This window comes from Chiloscyllium punctatum, chromosome 3, assembly GCF_047496795.1.
Source record: "Chiloscyllium punctatum isolate Juve2018m chromosome 3, sChiPun1.3, whole genome shotgun sequence".
Lineage (NCBI taxonomy): Eukaryota > Metazoa > Chordata > Chondrichthyes > Orectolobiformes > Hemiscylliidae > Chiloscyllium > Chiloscyllium punctatum.
In genome coordinates this window covers 87,045,816-87,068,957 of record NC_092741.1, presented here as the reverse complement: position 1 = coordinate 87,068,957, position 23,142 = coordinate 87,045,816, and the positions used below count along the sequence as shown (strand labels likewise).

At 40.9% G+C, this 23,142-nt stretch overlaps 1 protein-coding gene across 5 annotated transcripts in view; it reads right to left on the bottom strand.

The window, feature by feature from the left end:
- Positions 1-23,142, bottom strand: part of tpd52l1 (tpd52 like 1) — a 35,854-nt gene that overhangs the window by 9,909 nt on the left and 2,803 nt on the right. For 2 of the 5 annotated variants that reach the window (XM_072555981.1, XM_072555984.1), the window contains exons 2-6: positions 20,322-20,419; positions 17,514-17,662; positions 13,437-13,538; positions 7,082-7,114; positions 20-58 (exon numbers count right to left, since the gene is read on the bottom strand). In XM_072555981.1, the coding sequence (XP_072412082.1) occupies positions 20-58; positions 7,082-7,114; positions 13,437-13,538; positions 17,514-17,662; positions 20,322-20,419 (421 nt within the window). The remainder of the gene's footprint in view (positions 1-19; positions 59-7,081; positions 7,115-13,436; positions 13,539-17,513; positions 17,663-20,321; positions 20,420-23,142) is intronic. The other 3 variants (XM_072555982.1, XM_072555986.1, XM_072555983.1) reach the window with 2 other exon arrangements.

Below are 23,142 nucleotides of genomic sequence, written 5' to 3'. Positions count from 1 at the left end.
TCAACACACATCACATTACCTTGTAGTTGGCGTACTAATAGAATGCTGCACAGGGTGACTGACATATGGAAGCATTGAGGAAAAAAAAATTGAATGCGCTTAAGTCAAGCAGTAGATATACAAAAAGGCCACCAACAAAACAGTTACTAAAGTTACTTAACATTCAAAGATTGATGGCAACGTTAATATATAAGTAAATGTTTAAATTGGTAGCATAAACATGAAGGGGCGGCTATCTGTGTCTTCTCTATGCTGCAGTGATCCAAAATACTGCCCAGGCACTTCTTCCAGCTCTGAATATTACATTGTTTCCTTTATTCACTCGTGACACATGGGCTACTCAGCATTTACTGCCCACCCCGAGTTACCCTGAGATGGTGGTGATGAGCTGCCTTCTTAAAGTAATAAACACTTGTTATTGAACTTCCAGATAGAGGCAATAGTCCTTTCTTTATTTACTCTTAAAACCCTTTATGATGTTAAAGCTGTTCTAAATTTCTTCTTAGCCAACCGTGTTTCTATGAGATAGTCCTCGTGTAATTTCATAATATATGATTTCTTTTTTCTAATTCATCTATAGCTTTAATGTCCTTTAAATGCAGGGGCATCCAAAACTGCACAGAGTATTTCAACCATGGTTTAACCAATAAATGTATTAATACTACTCATTTTTTGTACTCTGCATCTACTTATAAATATCAGAACATTACTGGCTTCAAAATTGTTATCTACCTGAACTCACTGTTTGAGAATTATATACAACTATCTTTGCCTTTCTGCTTTCATTTCATGCTGATTTCACTCCCTTTCCACAAAGTGTATATTCCCATTTCTGGTTATACATTTCAAAATGTATTAACTCATATCATATGGACACTAAGCTGGTTCTGCCTGCTCTATGAATTTTCCCCTTCCAGGTGTGGCTCGAGCAATGGTAAGACAGATCGGAAAATACAGTAAGAATGTCTCAAAACTAGTTCTTGAGGTGGAGAGAAACGTTCCTTTCAAGACCTATAAAGGTGACTTTAGAATCTAGCCATTGAACGATAACTATATATTTCAATTCCAGCCTCGAGCAACTGTGGGTGGAGTTTGCACATTCTACCATGTTTGTGTGGGTTTCCTCCAGGTGCTCCAGTTTCCTGCCACACTCCAAAGATATGCAGGATAGGCAGATTGACCATGCTAAATTGCCCATAGTGTTCAGCGATGTGTAGGTTAGGTGCATTAATTGGGGTAAATGTAGAGCAACAGAGTAGGGAAATGGGTCACTCCTCGGATGGTCAGTGTGGGCTTGTTGGGACTAATGGCCTGTTTCCACACTGTAGGGTTTCTGTGATTTATAGGGCAATGTTAGAGTGTGTGCTAGCCCTTTGAGTGAGGGATAGCAGAGAGAAGATAGTTGCAGTTAACCATGCAGAAATAGAAGTTCAATGATTTTCCTCCTACAACACTGGGTATTCCTTTTCACCACAAAAATGATTGGCAATGTCTGGTTGCATGGCCTAACGGAGTGGGGAAAAAAACTGTCCTCCTTTGCACCATCCAGTTACCCACAAAAACCTACAGGTCCCTTCTGTGAAATTGAGAGTTAATTTTGCTTTCCTCTGTGCCATGTGTTTGGTAATAACAATCGAGCACTCTTGTATGGGGGCCAGTTCCTGGTGGTGCAGCATCCAAAGTCAAATGCCACTGGGTTTAAATATGGTGCCAGGGATGTAAAAATTGCAAGCAGCGATGAAATTACTTCTAACTCTCTTGATGCACAATTCCTTAACGAAAGCACTCAGGAGTTCAAATGCATAATTAATGGTTTGAAGAGCTGGAGATTGCCTGATAAAAGTTACTCTGAACCATGTTGGTCCAGGCACCTTGAATCTCACTTGACGAAGCAGCAACAGTATATGCGAGAATGTACCCCATGTCTTATTGAAATTTTTATGAACCTTCCTCAATGACTGCCAAGGGCGTTGCATGAACAAATTTTAATTCTGTGCTCATTATTATGAGGACTCTGTACACTTGAAGGTATCTGAGAACACACATTAATAGACAACTGCTTTACTTACTCTGCTTTCAATAGCCAGTTTCTTTGACCAAAACTAATCGCTACACAAGAACATTGGGCTGGACTTTCCAAGTAGTGGCGATCTCACCACTCTGCCCTTTTTTTTATATATAGAGAGAGCAAAAGAGTGGGTGCTGGTCTGGAAAGGAATTGGGGTAACAGGTGTCAGGTTAAGGTCTGGGGTCATTTTAGTGGTATGGGGAGGTGTAGTAAGATTTCTCAACCACTAGCCCTAATGCCAATTTTGAACTTGCATCTTCCTCTGGTTTCTCTGCTGACTCTCCTCATACTCTTACTGAACTCATTTTGTCCATGTGAGATTCATCTCTTGCTCCTCTGACCTTTTCCCACCAAAATGCTAACTTTCCAATTTCTATTTCAGGTCCTCCATCTTGATAATGTTCATGGTTCTTCTTGCTTACATATTGTCCCCTTTTCCTTCTAATCTGCCATCATCACCCTCTGGGGAAAAAAATCTTTCACCCTCTCTTCCCTGAAAACTCCTGTCCCATCATTAACTTTTCTCTCCAAAGTTTCTGACCACATTGTTGCCTCCAAAATTTGAGCCAATCTTTCACAGTACTCCATGTTTGAATCCTTCCAGTAAAATTTCATCTCGACCATAGTACTGACAAAATTCTCAGCAAAATCAAAGAACACATTCCACATGTCTGTGTCTATGATAAACTAGTCCTCTTTATCCTGTTTGCAGCTTTTTCACACGGTTGAATACAACATTCACCTCCAACATCTCACTGCTGTGAAACTGCATACCCAGCTTCCTCTTATCTATTCTGTCATAATTAAGAAATCATGAGCCATGGCTTTCCTTCCTTTGCAGCACTGCGACTTCTGGCATCCCAAAAGTATCTATCCTCAGTCCTAACTTAGTTGTTATAGCCATGCTATGCCTCATTGACATTATTCAAAACAGTGTTAGCATCTCCACGCACACTGATAGAGCCTGACTCTGTCTCACCATTGCCTCTCCACATCCATCTACTGTCTCTAATTCTCTGCTTGTCCAACATCTATTGGAGGATGAGCAAAAATGACCTCAATTTTGTACGCTGGGAAGTTAGAAGCATCGCCTTCAATTGCTGTCAGACTCAATTCTATGGCCAATATCTCTTCTTTTGTAAAGGGGTCAAACTTTTAAATTGTACTATTGAGAAAAACTCAGGTATACACATGCAAGAAACACCAAGTTAAAAAGCAGTTACAGCAAGCAATTAGGAAGGCAGCAATATGTTGGTCTTTATTGTGAAGGGCTTGGTGCCAAATATAAAGAAATCTTCCTGAAATCACACCCACTTGTCACTCAAGTGACATCTCTTGTTTTGTTTAATATTTTGCAGAGATGTTCTTTCCAGGGCTCCTCAGCTGGCTAATTGTCTCCCAATTGAAGGACCAGACAACCTTTTTTTTGGTCAGGGTAAAGTCAACTTTGTTTCGCGTCATCAACTCATCTGAGGTATCCACAAGGAACACTGGCTCTTAGCTGGGAGTTTGGTTCATGAGTGCCAGAGAGTGTCTACATGACAGTGGCCCTGCACACTGCATGTCACTGCCTTTATTCCTGATGAAGGGCTTTTGTCCGAAACGTCGATTTCACTGCTCATTGGATGCTGCCTGAACTGCTGTGCTCTTCCAGCACCACTAATCCAGTATTTGGTTTTCAGCATCTGCAGTCATTGTTTTTACCATGTCTGGAGACCAAACCTCCTCTAGATGCTCTGAAGCTTCAGATTCATAGAATCCCTACAGTGTGGAAGCAGACCTCTTGACGCATTGAGTCCACACTGACCCTCCAAACAGTATTCCACCCAGACCCACTCCCACTGCGCTGTTCCTGAATTCCTGCATTTCCTATAGCTAACTCACCTTGCGTGCACATCCCTGGATACTATGGACAATTTGTCATGGCCAGTCCAGCTAATCTGCACATCTTTCGACTTTGGGAGGAAACCAGAGCACCCGCAGGAAACCCCACAGACACGGGAAGAACATGCAAACTCCATACAGTTACCAGAGGGTGCATTTGTACCCAGGTGCCTGGTGCTGTGAGGCAGCAAGGCTAACGACTGAGCACCGTGCTCCCTTTAGCTTTGCTCTGAAGAAACCAGTTGTCACACAGAGAAACAGCTGAGGACACATTGATGGAAAGGCTATGTACTCTCCTCCTTCTATTGGAACTGTGGGATCAGTGAATATATCAGTATCTTGGCCCAATTGAAAGATGGATAAGATTCCTTAAAGCTGACGTCACACTTTTGGAATCATTGGCTACTTACCCAAGTGGCTTTTTAACCAGAAAAAGACAGTAATCTTGAAAGAATCTGCATCAATTGCATCTTCATTACTTTCACACATTCAACTAATAACTGTCATCTCTTCAATTTGATGGTCTGTCCTTAATCCTTCATTTGTTCAAGAATAGTCTTCTTACTTTGACCTTGATGAACACTTCCACATTATCTTCATTGCTAAAGCTTGGTTTCATCTATCATGTGAAATACTTTCCCACACTCAGATGTTAAATTTCTCTCAAATTCATGCCCATCTAAGATTTGGAGAATACACTAATTTCTGAAAAGGATCATTTAATACTCCATCTGCCTCTAGCTTCAATCTTTTTCTTTCTCTTACTGTTTATTTTCTGTTTTATTAGTAATGTAATGGAAAGAACCATTTGTCACCATTCAAATGCACAGCATCATTGCAAACACAATAACACAGAAAACACATGCTACACAGGAAATATTTATTAATGCAGATCTTTCTGACTGGGATGAAGGTCAGTGTTAACATATTTGTTATAGTTCTTAAATCAACTGATATTTCTAAATGTTTTCACTTATACTTAACCAATAGACCTATGCTTTGCTTTGCACTTGACATATTATGTAGTATGGAACTAAGAAAGAGACAAAAGCTGTATAAAGCTACAAAAGAAAAGCAAATGAAAAAATAGATGTTGAAAAGAAACAATTCAAGAAGGGTATGCATGACATCGGAGAAATGTCACAGCACAACACAATGTAGTCACTTTGGGTTATGTAATTAAAATACATATACCTGTGATTTTACCATCCCATGAGACACAATATTTCAACTGGTAATCTAATTATATTTTGTACTCCACATGCCATGGGTTAGTACCTGTTTCAGTTTTTGTGATTTCAGCTGTTTTGCCCAACAGCTGCTTTACTTTATGATACCAAGAATTGCCACAAAGTGTGGGGTAACTCAAAAGGGGTTCTTCATAGGAATCCTTTCCAAAAGCTGTAAGCACTCCCTGACAGCTAGCTGCTCAATTTTAAATGAGTATTTATATTTTAAACACCGATTCTTTAGTCCTAAAATAATTTTTTAAAACTGGAAAAGGAAAAAGGAACTAAACATCAGACAAAATAACTCTTCAAAAGGTTTTGTAAATTTATCTACTGAGTAAGTAAGCAATACAAATTGAGGAAAGTTTCAAATTTGATTTCTGATTTATGGCAAATTGGATAAGTTCAATTAGTGGACCAGTGTGATGCCATTTTGATCCTCTGTACTAAATGTTCAGGATAGGAAACTGCAAATTCCTACTCATCAATTAGCAGTATTCCTTGGGAAATGCCGTTTCCCATGATTAGCTCCTATAGGTGAGATCAGGATGAGGTTCAGAGATGACATTCAAAGCTTAAGCTCATAGGTGTAATGGCCCAGCCTCCACTTGAAATGTTTGGTCACCTACATAGGATCATGAATCGCTGATCTGATTTCATGGGCAATCAGGATGCTAACTGGGTGTAGTACCTTGCACCTCTATATGGTCAGAAAAGCCACTTCTAATCAGTCAATCAGATGGAGGCAGCTCTCCAGTCACTAGGAGATAGGATGATTGCTGGGAACCAGCCCATACACCATGAACCTCAGCACTGAAAGCCAGACAACCAGGTAAATTTGCTACGGTTGGCAACTGTGAAGTTCTTATTTTCTAGTTCACACATGAAGTACTTTCCATTTTTAAAAAAGGGTGGAAAGTCAGAATACTGACTTAATGGTGATAAAACCATTGCATTCTTTAGTCAGTCAGCCACCCAGTAAGAGATCACTGAGGGGTGGAACAAACAGGGACTAGAAAACCAGGGGTACTTGACTTCCATGGGGCACATGGTGTTCAAAGAGGAAGCACCAACCCCCTAACTGGCAGCTAGGGTGTCAGGAATTAAATGGCAGTCTTGCCACACAGCCTGGGTATACCCTGCCATTAATTGGCCATTAAGCACTTCAATTGGCTCAAGTGCAAATAGGCCCACATGTTACTTACTCTGCGACTAGTAAAATTCCAGCTGAGGTAGGTAGGCGTTGCCTTCCCCACAGTCCTCTATCCACCACACATATCAGATTGAACACACCAAGCACAAACTAGTGGCGAGTCTGCATTTGAACGGAGGAGTTGGTGGGTGCACAGAGACATTATGCAGGGTTCAAAGTTCAGCTCATAGTTACAAGATGAATTACCCAAAGGTGCCTGTCATCTGTGCAGCTGTACATCAGTCCACATCTAGGAGGGGATTGCAGGCAGTAGAAAAACTTGTAGTAGTAAATTGGCAAAAAGAAAACAAAATAAAAATGCATGCAACATTACTATCCCTGCCAACATTGTGAAAAAAATCCTTTCCACCTCTGACACTCTCTACAGGCACAATGTATCACTTATCATTCTACTAAAGTATCAGTTAGTGAAAACTAAAACATGCTCACTGCAAATTTGAGAGATAAAAACAACAATAGAGCTTAGAGATTTTAATATGATTCAATATGGTAGATCATCACACAGAAAACAAAACCAGTCACTTAAAGAAATGTCAAAAAGAATATATGGTGGTCAACTCTTCATGCATGGACCAGCACATTAATCAGAAAGAGAATGAGATTGTGGAATTGTATATAAAACATGCATTTCCAACATTGATAGCTTTTAAAAAACAAATCAAAGTCATAAAACTATTTTGATCTCACCTGTTTGGGAGCAGAAGTCTGAGATAATGTAAGCTACAGTAGAACAGTCAGAAATCAATGTCAAACAGCACAAATAGTATACTGCAGAACGCAGTAGTTGGAAAAATGCATGATTAAACATGAAGCTAGCTAACACATATACGAATATCACAGACATCAGCATAAAGCTGTCTTTGAGATATTTGTTAGGTAGGCTAGCCAGTAATATTAGAAATGATAGTAAAAGTTTCTTTCAATACATAAGAAACAAACAACAGGCAAAAGTAGACATTGGATTAGTGGTGCTGGAAGAGCACAGCAGTTCAGGCAGCATCCAACGAGCAGCGAAATCGACGTTTCGGGCAAAAGCTCTTCATCAGGAATAAAGGCAGTGAGCCTGCAGCATGGAGAGATAAGCTAGAGGAGGGTGGGGGTGGGGAGAGAGTAGCATAGAGTACAATGGGTGAGTGGGGGAGGAGATGAAGGTGATAGGTCAAAGAGAAGAGGGTGGAGTGGATAGGTGGAAAAGAAGATAGGCAGGTCGGACAAGTCAAGGAGACAGTAAGTGAGCTGCAAGTTTGAAACTAGGATGAGGTGGGGGAAGGGGAAATGAGGAAGCTGTTGAAGTCCACATTGATGCCCTGGGGTTGAAGTGTTCCGAGGCGGAAGATGAGGCGTTCTTCCTCCAGGCGTCTGGTGGTGAGGGAGCGGCGGTGAAGGAGGCCCAGGACCTCCATGTCCTCGGCAGAGTGGGAGGGGGAGTTGAAATGTTGGGCCACGGGGCGGTTTGCTTGATTGGTGAGGGTGTCTCGGAGATGTTCCCTAAAGCGCTCTGCTAGGAGGCGCCCAGTCTCCCCAATGTAGAGGAGACCACATCGGGAGCAACGGATACAATAAATGATATTGGTGGATGTGCAGGTGAAACTTTGATGGATGTGGAAGGCTCCTTTAGGGCCTTGGATAGAGGTGAGGGAGGTGGTGTGGGCACAGGTTTTACAGTTCCTGCGGTGGCAGGGGAAAGTGCCAGAATGGGAGGGTGGGTCGTAGGGGGGTGTGGGCCTGACCAGGTAGTCACGGAGGGAACGGTCTTTGCGGAAGGCGGAAAGGGGTGGGGTGGGAAATATATCCCTGGTGGTGGGGTCTTTTTGGAGGTGGCGGAAATGTCGGTGGATGATTTGGTTGATGCAAAGGTTTGTAGGGTGGAAGGTGAGCACCAGGGGCGTTCTGTCCTTGTTACGGTTGGAGGGGTGGGGTCTGAGGGCGGAGGTGCGGGATGTGGACGAGATGCGTTGGAGGGCATCTTTAACCACATGGGAAGGGAAATTGCTGTCTCTAAAGAAGGAGGCCATCTGGTGTGTCCTATGGTGGAACTGGTCCTCCTGGGAGCAGATACGGCGGAGGCGGAGAAATTCGGAATACGGGATGGCATTTTTGCAAGAGATAGGGTGGGAAGAGGTGTAATCCAGGTAGCTATGGGAGTCAGTGGGTTTGTAAAAAATGTCAGTGTCAAGTCGGTCGTCACTAATGGAGATGGAGAGGTCCAGGAAGAGGAGGGAGGTGTCAGAGATGGTCCAGGTAAATTTAAGGTCAGGGTGGAATGTGTTGGTGAAGTTGATGAATTGCTCAACCTCCTCGCGGGAGCACGAGGTGGCGCCAATGCAGTCATCAATGTAGCGGAGGAAGAGGTGGGGAGTGGTGCCGGTGTAATTACGGAAGATCAACTGTTCTACGTAGCCAACAAAGAGACAGGCATAGCTGGGGCCCATACATGTGCCCATGGCTACGCCTTTGGTCTGGAGGAAGTGGGAGGATTCAAAGGAGAAATTGTTAAGGGTGAGGACCAGTTCGGCCAAACGAATGAGTGTGTCAGTGGAAGGGTACTGTTGGGGACGTTTAGAGAGGAAAAAACGGAGGGCTTGGAGGCCCTGGTCATGACGAATGGAGGTGTAGAGGGATTGGATATCCATGGTGAAGATAAGGCGTTGGGGGCCGGGGAAACAGAAGTCTTGGAGGAGGTCCAGGCTCACTGCCTTTATTCCTGATGAAGGGCTTTTGCCCGAAACGTTGATTTCGCTGCTCGTTGGATGCTGCCTGAACTGCTGTGCTCTTCCAGCACCACTAATCCAGTATTTGATTTTCAGCATCTGCAGTCATTGTTTTTACCAAAAGTAGACATTGGGCCACTTCAAACTGATGCTGGAAGGCTAGTGATGGGAGATAAGGAAATGGCTGGAGAACTTAATAAGTACTTTGCATCAGTCTTCACAGTGGAAGGCATGAGTAATATCCCAACAATTAAAGGGAGTCAGGGGGCTGAGTTGAGTATGGTTGCCATTACAAAAGAGATAGTGCTAGAAAAGCTAAAAGGTCTAAAAATTGACAAATCTCTTGGCTCCAATGGGCTACATCCTAGAGTTCTGAGGGAGGTGGCTGAGGAAATAGTGGAGGCATTGGTTGAGATCTTTCAAAAGTCACTGGAGTCAGGGAAAGTCCCAGATGATTGGAAGATCGCTGTTGTAACTCCCTTGTTCAAGAAAGGATCAAGACAAAAGATGGAAAATTATAGGCCAATTAGCCTAACCTCGATTGTTGGTAAAATTCTAGAACCCATCATTAAGGATGAGCTTTCTAAATTCTTGGAAGAGCAGGGTCGGATTAGAACAAGTCAATATGGATTTAGTAAGGGGAGGTCATGCCTGACAAACCTGCTAGAATTCTTTGAAGAGGTGACAAGTAGGTTAGACCAGGAAAACCCAGTGGATGTGGTCTATCTAGACTTCCAAAAGGCCTTTGATAAGGTGCAACATGGGAGGCTGCTGAGTAAGGTGAAGGCCCATGGTGTTCGAGGTGAGCTACTGGCATGGATTGAGGATTGGCTGTCTTACAGAAGGCAGAGAGTTGGGATAAAAGGTTCTTTTTCGGAATGGCAGCCGGTGACAAGCAATGTCCCACAGGGTTCAGTGTTAGGGCTGCAGCTGTTCACGTTATATATTAATGATCTGAATAAAGGGACTGGGGGCATTCTAGCAAGGTTTGCTGATGAAACCAAGTTAGGTGGACAGGCAGGTAGTACTGAGGAAGTGGGGAAGCTGCAGAAGGATCTAGACAGTTTGGGAGAGTGGTCCAGGAAATGGCTGATGAAATTCAACGTGAGCAAATGTGAGTTCTTGCATTTTGGAAAAAAGAATACAAGCACAGACTACTTTCTAAACGGTGAGGAAATTCATAAAGCCAAAGTACAAAGGGATCTGGGAGTGCTAGTCGAGAAGTCTCTAAACGTAAACGTGCAGGTTGAATCCGTGATTAAGAAAGCGAATGCAATGTTGTCATTTATCTCAAGAGGGTTGGAATATAAAAGCAGTGATGTGCTACTGAGCCTTTATAAAGCTCTGGTTAGGCCCCATGTGTCCAGTCTTGGGCCCCACACCTCAGGAGGGACATACTCGCACTGGAGCGTGTCCAGCGGAGATTCACACGGATAATCCCTGGAATGGCAGGTCTAACATACGAGGAATGGCTGAGGATCCTGGGATTGTATTCATTGGAGTTTAGATGGTTAAGGGGAGATCTAATAGAAACTTACAAGATAATACATGGTTTGGAAGGGGTGGACGCTAAGAAATTGTTTCCGTTAGGAGGGGAGACTAGAACCCGTGGGCACAGCCTTAGAATTAGAGGGGGTAAATTCAGAACAGAAATGCGGAGACATTTCTTCAGCCAGAGAGTGGTGGGCCTATGGAATTCATTGCCGCAGAGTGCAGTGGAGGCCGGGATGCTAAATGGCTTCAAGGCAGAGATTGATAAATTCTTGATGTCACAAGGAATTAAGGACTACGGGGAGAATGCTAGTAAGTGGAGTTGAAATGCACATCAGCCATGATTAAATGGCAGAGTGGACTCGATGGGCCGAATGGCCTTACTTCCACTCCTGTGTCTTATGGTCACATTCCCACAAAGACTGATTATCTTTGAAAAGATATTTGACTTCTAACAACCAACTGAAGAGATCACATAACTTGAAATTTGGTTTTAGGATTTTTATTTGAACTACTAAACTAAAACCTAGACTAACTAAACCCTATTTTTGTCGGCAACATACTCCAAAGAATCTCCATTTAATTTTTACATCAACCAAAAATCTCACATCACAATTATACTTTAACACTGTCCTTAAAGATGCTTTATTCTCCTTGCTTGTTTTTCCCTTTCTCCATCAACTAACATCTAATTTGAGAACTAACTTTCACTTTGATTCCTTCTCTCTAGCCCATGCCAAGCAAACTGTTAATTTTCCTTTTGATCATCACAAACTCTATCTGTTCAACTCAAGCTACAGAGTCATACAACACGAACAAACCCTTCAGTCCAACTCGTCCATGCCAACAAAGTTGCCCAAACTAAACTACTCCCATTTGCCTATATTTGGTCCATACCCCTCTAAGTGTTTCCTCTTCATTTACCTGTCTAAATGTCTTTTAAATGTTATAATCATAACTGCATCTATCACTTCCTCTGGCAGTTAATTCCACATATGAACCACTCTCTGCAAAAAAGTTCCCCCTCATGTCCCTTTTAAATCTTTCTCCTCTCACCTTAAAAATATGCCCTCTAGTTTTGAACTTCTCTACCCTGCTATTCACCTGATCTATGCCCTTCATGATTTTATAAACCTCTATAAGGTCATCCCTCTACCTCCTGAGCTCCAGTGAAAAATGTCACAGCCTATCCAGCCTTTCCTTATAACCCTCCAGTCTTGGCAACATCGCTAACTCTTTTCTGCACCCTCTCCAGTTTAATAATACACTTCCTAAATGTGGCCTCTCCAAGTTCATATACAACTGCAATATGACATCCCAACTCCTATACTCAATGGTATGAGCAATGAAGGCAAGATGCTAAATGCTTTCTTAACTACCGTGTCTACCTGTGGCGCAACTTTCAAAGAACTATGTACCTGAACCTTTTGGTCTCTCTGTTTGCCAGCACTACCTAAGGTACCACCTTTAACTATATAAGTCCTACCCTTGTTCATCTTATCAAAATGCAACATCATGAATTTATCCAAATTAAACTCTTATGTGCCATTCCTCAGCCAATTGGCTAAATTAATCAAGATCCCTTTGTAATCTTAGATAACCTCCTTCATTGTCAGCAATGCCATTAATTTTGGTGTCATCCACAATTTACTAACCATTTCTCCTAATTTCTCATCCAAATTGTTTACACAAATGAGAGACAACAGTGAACCCAGCACTGATCCCTGTGGAATACCACTGGTCGTAGGCCTCCAGTCTGAAAAACAACCCTCCAACATTACCCTCTGTCTCCTATAGTCAAGCTAATTTTGTATCCAACTGGCAAGTTTTCCCTGAATCCCACATGATATAACTTTACTAATCATTCTACCATGCAGTACCCTGTCAAAATCTTTACTACAGTCCATGTAGAAAACAGAGTCTAGATTAGAGTGGTGCTGGAAAAGCACAGCAGGTCAACCAGCAACTAGGGAGAGAATAGAGCTCATTAAAGATCAATGAGGTCATCTATGTGTGAAACCATAGGAGATGGGAAAGAACGTTTCACATCAGTATTTGCTATGGAGAAAGACATGGAAGCTAGGGAACTTGGGGAAATAATTATTGATAATTTGAAAACAACCCACTTTACAGAAAAAGAGATAGATAAGTCTCCAGGACCTGATCAAGTTTATGTTGTGGGAAGCTAGGGAAGAAGTCACCAAGCCCCTAGCAGAGATATTTGTATCGTTAGGGTGGCTAATGTTGTGCTTTTATTTAAGAAAGACTGTAATGAGAAATGTTAGAACTATAGACTGGTGAGTCTGACATCAGTGTGGGTATGTAGTTGCAGTGGATTCTGAGAGAGAGGATTTATGTCCATTTGGACAGGCAAGGCCAGATTAGGGATTGTTAGCACGACTTTATGCGAGGGAAATTGTGTCTCACAAACTTGAGTTTTTTGAGGGTGCAACTAAAACAATAGATGAAAGTAGAGTGTTTTCTACATGGAGGCAAAACTGAGGACTGCAGATGCTGGAAACCAGGGTCTAGATTAGATTAGAGTGGTGCTGGAAAACCACAGGTCAGGCAGCATCGGAGAAGCAGGAAAATCGACATTTCGGGCAAAAGCCCTTCATCAGGAATGGAGGCTCCTTGCTGTAGATGATGCTGGGTAATTCCATTTTGCTTTAAATTAAGTAGACAGAGACAAAACATAATCTTCTGAATGAATCACAATCTTCAGTGTTAAGTGATAAGTAGAATGAAGGGACTAATGTGTGTGTTACATACAAGTATGGTAGTCAAAAGCTTTTTGTAGTCAAATCTATTGAGATAGAATTACATTGACTTTTACTTACTTCATCTCTCCTAGTTTCTTGCCAAGTGTAGAACTTACATTATTCAAAGCTGCTGAAGCTTTCTGCCCTGTGGCATTAAGAGTCTCCTGTGTTTTTTTATATCTTTTGGAAAGAAAGAAACAAAAATAAATTAAGGGTGAAAGACAATACTGAGAAGAGGAACATGAGTTCTACAGAATCTTACTTTTTTAAAAACTTCAAATGTTATTTGTCACTGTATGAAAAAGAACACAAAGTCCAGATTATCCATCTCATTTAATTGTGATGAACGTGAGTAACATGATTTTCAATGCAACCTACATGTATTCATCAGCACCAATGTAATCTCAGAGGAGAAGAAAGAAAATGCTCTAAAGAAAAGACAAGTCACTTTAAGGGGAAAATAGTTCTGGAAAATACCTCATCCCCTTAAGATAGTCCAAAAGAGGTTCCAAAACAGAATAGTGACAACAAAATATGTTGCACAATATTCTTCTTACCACTTGCATGCAACAATATCATTTGCTTCCAAGTCCTCATCCAGTTTCTTTAGCGAGATTGCAGTGAAACCCCACTCCTGCATATGCAAATCTAACAGTTTGATTGCAGTTGTTCACCATTAAAGAATTAAGAACAAAAGTTCACACCTTCTGTTCTTTAAGAGTATTTTGTTGCTATTATATGTTATAAGTATGTTGTATTTCAGAAAACAATTTTACCGTAAACACATAGAAGAAACAATTTAAACCTCTTAGAATCAAAAAAGTACCTTGAGCATAGCAGGAGGCTAATCACAAATTTATTGAGCAATCAGTGATTAAACTTGATCTACCTGCCCTTCCCCCGGTCAGTTGTCTTAACATCTCAAGTTTACTGACATTAATATGTCTTCTCACGTGTAGATATCTCCCATAGCAACAATGATCTACACATGGAGAAAGAAGCCAGTTGTGCTTTGTTGTAGATGAACACAAGATCTGACTGAGTATGACATCACATCAAATCTGTCTGCACTAATTTGCTATCTTGAAAAAAAAAGTAAAAGGAACAACTACTCTTTATCACAGTTTTCAGTATGTTCATGATAAATTATAAATAGGGTTGATAAACCAAAATGTTCAGAAGTGAAACAAACTCAAGCCCAAATTTGATATTTCATTTTATCATTGTTGTGTTTAGGGATTTTCAGTATTTGACCTTTGAAGAGGAAGTTAGTATAACTGATGCAAAAAGGATTTAAGTTAAAACTTTCTTTCATGGAGTTAGATTCACAGGATAGCCACATGCTGAAGATACAGATCAGAAATCAGAATAAGTAATCCAAATATCTTAGAAAAAAATTGCATTCTAAGGTTGAGAATGCCTTGTCTTTCTATGTCTGCAATGAAGGGCAGGTGTGGTCTAGGCCAGGCTACTTGAAGAGCTCTGAACTTTTGATGTAGTCAGTCATGTGTTTTGCCACTTCACCTACCAACTAGGAGAGAACAGTACATTTTTTCCCTCTCCAGAGATAGTCTACATGCTAATTTGAAGTGAGAACCATGACTGTTTATTCAGTTACAGACAAAAATAAAATAGTCTCACAATTTTTATCTCAACACATCTCTCTAAAGTATTAACTAATCCGCTTTCTTAAAAACTAAGTTGCCTATGAGATCTGCCCATGTACATCCTGTTCAGAAAAATCAGGACACATTCAAACTGGCCAATTAATGCTCCATCAGTTCACTCCAAGTCATCAGCAAAGTGTGGAAGCGGTCACTGACAGCAATTATGTATGAGCAACTTGCTCACCAATACTCATGAAATCAGGTGGAAAATGCTCCACTCGTTAAAGTCTCATCCAGAAACTTGGTTGTGGTTATTGGAGACCAATCTTCTCAGTCTCAGGTCATCAATGCAGGAGTTCCTGAGGATATCAGGCCAAAACATCATCAGCTGCCTCATCAATTGACCATTCCTCCATCATAAAATCAACAGGACAATGTTTGCAGATGATTGCAGAGTGTTTAATACCATTGACAACTCCTTAAATATTGGAATAAAAACAGGAAGTGTTGGAGAAACCCAGCAGGTCTGGCAACACTAGAGAAAGAAACAAAGCTAACATTTTGAGTCTAATGACTCCGCTTTAGTTCTTCTCTTTACAAATGTCAAACTTGCTGAATTCTCCACACTTTTGTTTTTCTTTCAGATCTCCAGCACCCTCAATATTTCATTTTATTTCCTTAAATATTGGAGCAGTCTATGGCCAAAAGCGGCAAGACCTGAAAAATATTCATATTTGGGTTGATAAATGTCAGGTAACAAGTGCCAGGCAAGGACCGTCTCCAAGAGAAGAAAGGTAACTATTGGCACTTGAAATTTAACAGCATTACAATCACTTTCCCCTCCATCAACATCCGAGGTGTTATCACTGACCAGAAGCATAACTGGAGCAGCTATATATAGTGCCTACAATAGCAGGGAAAGATTAGGAATTTGGCAGCAAGCAATTCTGTTCCTGAATCCCAAAGCTTACACACTATCTACAAGTCACAAGTCAGGAATAAATTGGAATATTGCCCACTTACTTGGATTAGTGAAGGTCAAATAACACTCACTTAGCTCAATACCGTGCATGACAAATCTGCCTGTTTGATCAGCTAATTCACCACTTATCCATCTGATCCATCATTTTAAACATTCATTGCTTCTGTCACCAGTGCATAGTGGCAGTAATGTACCATATACATGATGCACTGCAACAACTCACCAAGGCTGTTTCCACACACCTTGTAAAATGTGACTTTTACGACCTAGAAGGACAGGTATAGTAGATGCCTGTGAATACCACCAACTTGAAGGTCCCGTCCAAGTCTCAGAACATCCTAACTTGGAACTATGTTGTCATTACTTCAACTTTTGAAATAAATATTTCTTTTATAATGAGTATAATAATTGCAGATGTAATCTAATATTGAGATGCAAACAATCCATAAGAATTAAACAAGGGTGAACGTTGACAGTTCACACAAGACCGATAGCCACTCAACTGTGGCTTGGCAACAAGATAGTCAGCTCTCAATTCATATCCAAATAGTAACATTTCATCAGCTCAAAATCAATGCAAAGTTGTGCTTACTTTCAAAAACAAACTGATTTTAAAGCAATGCTTCCATCACATTCATTTCACAAAAGTTACCTGTAACTATGCAACAGTTTTTAAAATATTAAATTTAAGATTTGAAATTGATATTCAGGATAATATATGCAATATCAATCTAGCATATTTCATAGTCCATTTCCCAACAGGGAAATAAAGGCAACAGTGTTTTTCTTCTGTCTGGCTGATGGTTTGATGTATTTCTAACTCTAACTACTCCTATGCTTAGTTTGAAGGAAACATTGAGGTGAAATTAGATTCATTCAAAGGCACAAGAAAGTAAAATAGGTAAAACTGAATTGCAGCATGTGGCATTTATTTTATTTAGCTTAAAAATACTTTAAAAAGACATAAAATTGCAAGGTTGCAATTTTTCCCAATCTACTCACATGAAGGAAAATGAAGCAGACAGGTAGGTTGAAGTTTGTATGACCTGCACTTATCTGCCATTTCCTTTCTCAGGTTCTTCAAATAGGTGAAAAATAGATATCTTGCGAAGTACTCATTCAACACACTATCAGGCTTTAAATAAACTATTTGAAAGTAGATATGTAGATTCCAATTCTGGTATAAATCTCTCTGGATGCCAACAACCTACAGCTACTTTAACCAAGTTTGAGAATACAACAATGAGTGATGGAGAGCATTCAAATTTGGCTACTTTAATTTAATGCTTGCGATGTCCACAAATACAGCTATCTATTTTTGAGGTGGACAATTCAGGATCCAATGCAGCAAATATACACCACCAATGTAAATGGGAGAAACGTTCATTTCAATTTTTAATAGATGTTTCTATTAGTTAAAAATTATCCAGCATCTCAAAACACAACTTGTATCAAGCAAATAAATATTTTGATAAATCACAGCAAAGCGTTCCTTCATACAACAGCAGGAATAACATGCACTAGTTTTAATCAAGTTGCAGCAAACTCCTCCACTCAAAAACTTACATCACAGAAGTCTGCATGTCATGCCAGCTTTTGCTTAAGTTGTGTTTTATTTCATTCAGTGGAGTAATGCCCATCTTCTGTTTTATTTCCACTAGATGCTTCTCCTTGGCACTTAAAACTTGTCTCAAGGTAGAGATTTCATCTTCTAGCTGACATTGAAAGAAAACATTTAATTCTTCATGCACACCTTCAAAATAGAAATTTTAGTAGGTTTATATTATAATCAAAGTCATAACCATCTTCTAGCCTACTGGACTTGCTGAGGTAAACAAATGCATAAATTACCGTAATACTGAGTGCACTTTGCAAATCTATAAGCCCTAACCCCATAAACATCAACTGTATAGACTAGAGAAAATGTGAGTTGCAGTTTTTACTTTTTAAAATACCTACTTTTAAGTATACTTTTTTCACTAGAATTCTTGACAGACTATGCAATTGCTGTCATTGAAAAGGCAACCTGTTTCCATGTTTTTCATCAGCAGGGCACTGCCTCCCAAGATGAATTGGAGAAAATTCTTGCTCCAAGTCAGACAAGCAATCCAATATTTCAGCAACAGTAGAAAACTTGAAGTACCAGGAAGCTACAGTTGTGTATTGTCAACATACAGTTAATGCTATGTTTATGGGTGATGTAATATGTAGAGACTTGGAAGACACCAGAGAAGCAGGAAGACTAGCCATAATTGCAGGAATACTCCGCCTATGATAGATAAGAATATATGTGTAGTCCTATCCAGCATGACAACAATGAAGAAGCATTGGAGGTGGTTTGTGTAGTCAACAATGTCAAAGGCAGTGGATAAACCAAAAAGGATAAGGAAGGATAGTTTACCAAAAATGCCTGCAAATCAACAAGGTTTTTAAAAAGTTTCTTCTTGATATTGGAAATGCTGCAGTTACAATGTTTCATTTGTTGTCTGAGCATCTTGTGCTGAGTTTATTCAGAAACTCTGGTGATTTGCTCCTACAATAATGCTAGGGAATACCAGGATGCTGACACACCAATATTGAAGGGACAGGTAGAAACGTCCAATTCAGCTTTCATGGGAGGAGCTTATTTCTGGAGGGGTGGGGGAAGATTCAAAGCATTTCCTCGGAGATAGAGATAATCGGAGATCAAGTTGTATGACAGATACATAGAGATGTACAACATCAAAACACACCCTTCAGTCCAACCACAACATGCCAATCATGTCCCCAAATTAAACTAGTCCCATTTGCCTGCACTTGCAGCAGTACTGAGTATCCCTTCAAGTCTTTCCTATTCATGAACTTATCAAATGTCTTGTAAATATTATAACTCCACTTGCAACTACCACATCCTCTGGCAGTTCATTCCACACATGAGCCATTGTGTATTAAAAAAATGTTGCCCCTCATGTCCTTTTTAAATTTTTCTCCTCTCACCTTAAAAACATGCCACCTAGTTTTGAACTCCCCCACCTGAAGCCATTCACCTTACCTATGCCCCTCGTAACTTTATAAACTGCAATCAGGTCAGTCCTCAACTTCCTAAGCTCCAGTGAAAGAAATCCTCATCTTTCCAGTCTATTTTTAAATCTCAAACCCTCCTTTTCTGAACTCTCTCTAGTTTAATCATATCCTTTGTATAACATGGCGATCAGAACTGCACACAGTACACCAGAGCAGGCCTTCACTAACATCCTGTACAACCTCAACATGACATTCCAATTCCTATACTCAAAGGTCTGAGCAATGAAGGCAAGCATGCTGAACACCTTCTTAACCACACTGTCTACTTGTGATGCAAATTTCAAAGAATTATGCACCTGAACCCCTAGGTTCTACAACAGTACCCAGGGCCCTGTCATTAATTGTATAAGTTCTGTCCTACTTACTGGATTAGGTTCGTCCATTCTGCAGTCATATTGTACCAGTACAAGTGGAATGCAGTTCAAGTCCAAAGACAAAGAGAAGATTTGAGCAAACTCCTCTGTTCTTGTGAATATCAAGCCTCTCCACTATTGCTACAGCTGCAGTTATTCAGATAAGTGGGAAGCATTTCATCAACACTCCTAAATTATAGACATGCTGAAGAGTTTCGAAATATCAAAGTGGTGAACCAGAGTTCTCAGCACATAAATATGATTGACTCAGTTAAGCTTCTGGTCAATGATTATGCTGAAGGTGAGGGTGGCAAGAGCTTTGGGAAAGTGATCCTTTTGAAGGTCACAAGATGGGTGTGCTTTCTGCTTTTGAGATGGCCACTATCAGCAGTGCAATGATGCAAACATTATCTGTCATTTGGACCAAGCTGGAATATTACCTATGCCCTGCTGTCAGCCGATATGGGCTCCTTCACGATCAGAAGCATTGTGAATGGAGCAGTGCACTATGTTCAGCTACGTGCAAAAAGATCCCTCCTCTGACATCATAAAAACAGTCAGCCTGGCAAAATTTTTTTTTCTTTATTCATTCACGGGACGAAGGCATTGCTGACTAGGGAGTATTATTACCCATCGGGTAGTTAAAAGTCAACCTCATTGCTGTAAGTCAGGAATCACATGTAGGCCAGACCAGGATGGTCGTTCCCTTCATTAAAGGACATTATTAACTAAACAGAAACCAGGAATCAAACCCAAGACACTGCAGATCCTTGTGGCTCAGCTAATGTCTGGAAAAACCCAAAAGTCATTGGGAAAAGCTTGGAAATTTGGGTATTAAGTCAATTTTGTTTTAAAGTGAATTATTTTCAATAGAATTCAAAGCAATAAATTTCATATTTTTGTGCAGTTTTGTGGATTCATTAAAGCTAGATTTATAACTATATTTTTTTCAGATTACCTTGGCCAGTTCTACACCAAGATCTTCTTTTTCTTCAGGGAGCATTCCAAGGTCAATATCAGAACCCAAGTCACTAAAACATCTGGCTTCAAGAAGTGCTGTTAAAATATAAGAATATTGTTGTATTCCCTGTTTCTGTTTCAAAGTTAGAACTTGAATTACACAATCACTCCTGAGCTACTGAATATTTTCGTATCAGGACTGAGGATTATCAAATGTTAACTGCCATTTAGCTTTTCTGCTGTACACTGACATGAGCTGCTTTGTTACTAGAAAAATTGGAAACAGAGCTACAGACTGAAATCATCATTCCTGATCTGTGAGTAGATGGAAGATTGTCAACTTATCAAGCAAACATCTTGTGAACAAGCTGTAAGCTTTTATCATCACATTTTGAATAATATTGACGTAGTTTTTTTAAACTTATAATATTTTATACTTAGACACGCACAATTCCTAGGTACTGATGGATTCACCCCTGGGTTTAGATCGCTGAGCTGTAATGCACGGGGAAATTTTTACACTTCATTTTTAGGTAGCAGTGGTGTTTCTGGCAGCCTTGGTTTAAATACAAATGTGGAAAAGGCAGGAGATTGGCACCAAGGATAAAGGATGAGAGAGCTAGTGCAAACACATTGGTATGAATAATCTCCTTCTGCACCATAACACATAACCTAATGCACTTTTCATTGAAAAGGCACCAATTTCTTGGCTTAATGGTAACTGTAGAGTGGGGGTATGCCATGCCATGAGTGTCTGAGTACAATTGTGCTGTGGCTGATGGTCCACCGTGCCACAAGAATGCTGAGTCTTCAGTTGCTAGATCTGGTTGAAGTCAATCCCACTGAGCATGGTGACAATGCAATATATCACAATGGAGGGTATCCTCGTGAAGAATGAACTTTGCTCCACAAGGACTATGCATGGTCCCTTGTATTGATGCTCCATGCCTTCTCCTAATCCCACTTTTGCCATATATTCACTTTACCCCTTAACTTTCGATATGTGCTCAGCAAAGACTTTTACATACCCACCTCAATGAACTTCAGGCATGTGATATTAACATCTTCTTCCAAAGTCTTTGTCTCTGTGCCCACTGCTTTGGACAGGAGTCCTCTCTCCATTCCATGTGACATTAGCCACCTTCATTTCTCTGCTCTCCTTACCCACTCTAATCTGTCTTCCTCTGAATTGCATTCACTCCATTCTCTCAGGTCAACCCTGACTGTATTATCAAATCTGCCAGTAAGGATGGTGTTGTCACCTGGCTTGCTGACCTCTAACTCACAGAGGCTGAATGTCAACTCTTGGACATTTCTTTCTATCTCCCCTGGATCGTGACCTGACTGTCAAATATGTCCTGGAAACAACAGCTTCATCTCCCCTCCACAGCTCCCTTTCTCATAATCCCCCAACCCCTGCACAACCCTCTTCTACCCTCATCCCAAAATTCATAAACAGGACTGCCCTAGCTGACCCAGTTTTTCAGTATGCCTCTGCGCCACTGAACTTATTTCTTCTCAATTTGACTCTATTTTGTCTCCAGTTATTCAGTCTCTTCCTGCTTACATTCGTGGTTCTTTTGAGGCTTTATTTCAGCTCCATAATTGCCAATTTACTGGCCTCAGCCACCCATTTTTCACCATGAATGTCCATTCCCCACTCGGACATTCTGAAGGTTCTCCACTTCTCTTGAAATGAGACTTGAACAGTCCAATCAACCACCTCTCTCCTTCACCTGGCTGAGCTTATTCTCAGTTTGAACAACTTCTTCAATCATTCCCACTTTCTCCAAGTCAAAAGCATGGCTATGCGTACCCATGTGGATTCCAGCTAAGCCTGTGCCTTTGTGGGGTACGTGGAACATTCCTTGTTCCAGTCCTAATCAGGCCCTAACATACAACTCATTCTCTGATACACTGTTAATGTCATCATAATGTTTCCTGTTTTTATCCAGAATTGGATAAGTTCATCAGGGTGGCATGGTGGCACAGTGGTTAGCACTGCTGCCTCTCAGCGCCAGGGACCCGGGTTCAATTTCCGCCTCGGACAACTGTCTGTGTGGAGTTTGCACATTCTCCCCGTGTCTGCGTGGGTTTCCTCCGGGTGGTCCGGTTTCCCACAGTCCAAAGGTGTGCAGGTTAGGTGAATTGGCCATGCTAAATTGCCCGTAGTATTAGGTGAAGGGTTAAATGTAGGGGAATGGGTCTGGGTGGGTTGCTCTTCGGAGGGTCGGTGTGGACTTGTTGGGCCGAAGGGCCTGTTTCCACACTGTAAGTAATCTAAGCAGTTTCACTTCTAATTTCCATCCTTCACTAACCTAGTCCATCACTGATTCTTCCTTTCCTTGACTTCACTATTTCCATTTCTGATGACAGGCTATATGCTAGTATTCACTACAAACCCACCAACTTCCAGTTATCTTGACTATATACACTCAAAACCTGGTTCCTGCAAGGACTCCATTCCATTCTCCCAAATTCTTCATTGCACCTATTCTGATGACACCTTCCACTGGAATACCTATAGCATCATCCCCTTTTACCTCATAGGCAAGAGCTCTTGGCCAGGTCTAACCCATTTCCTGTTTTTCTGTCCTCACACTTGCCCCTTTTTCCAGAACAAGTACAAGGTTCTCCTTGCTCTCACTTCCAATCCCACCAGTCTCCACGTTCAAAGGATCATTACCTTTCATTTCCTTTCCCTCCTGTCAATATTCCACATGGACTTCTCTCTGTGACACTCTTCTACACTCCTCCATCATTCCTTACACTTCCTCATTCTCCCAAGGCACTTTCCTATGCAATTGCAGAAGGTGCAA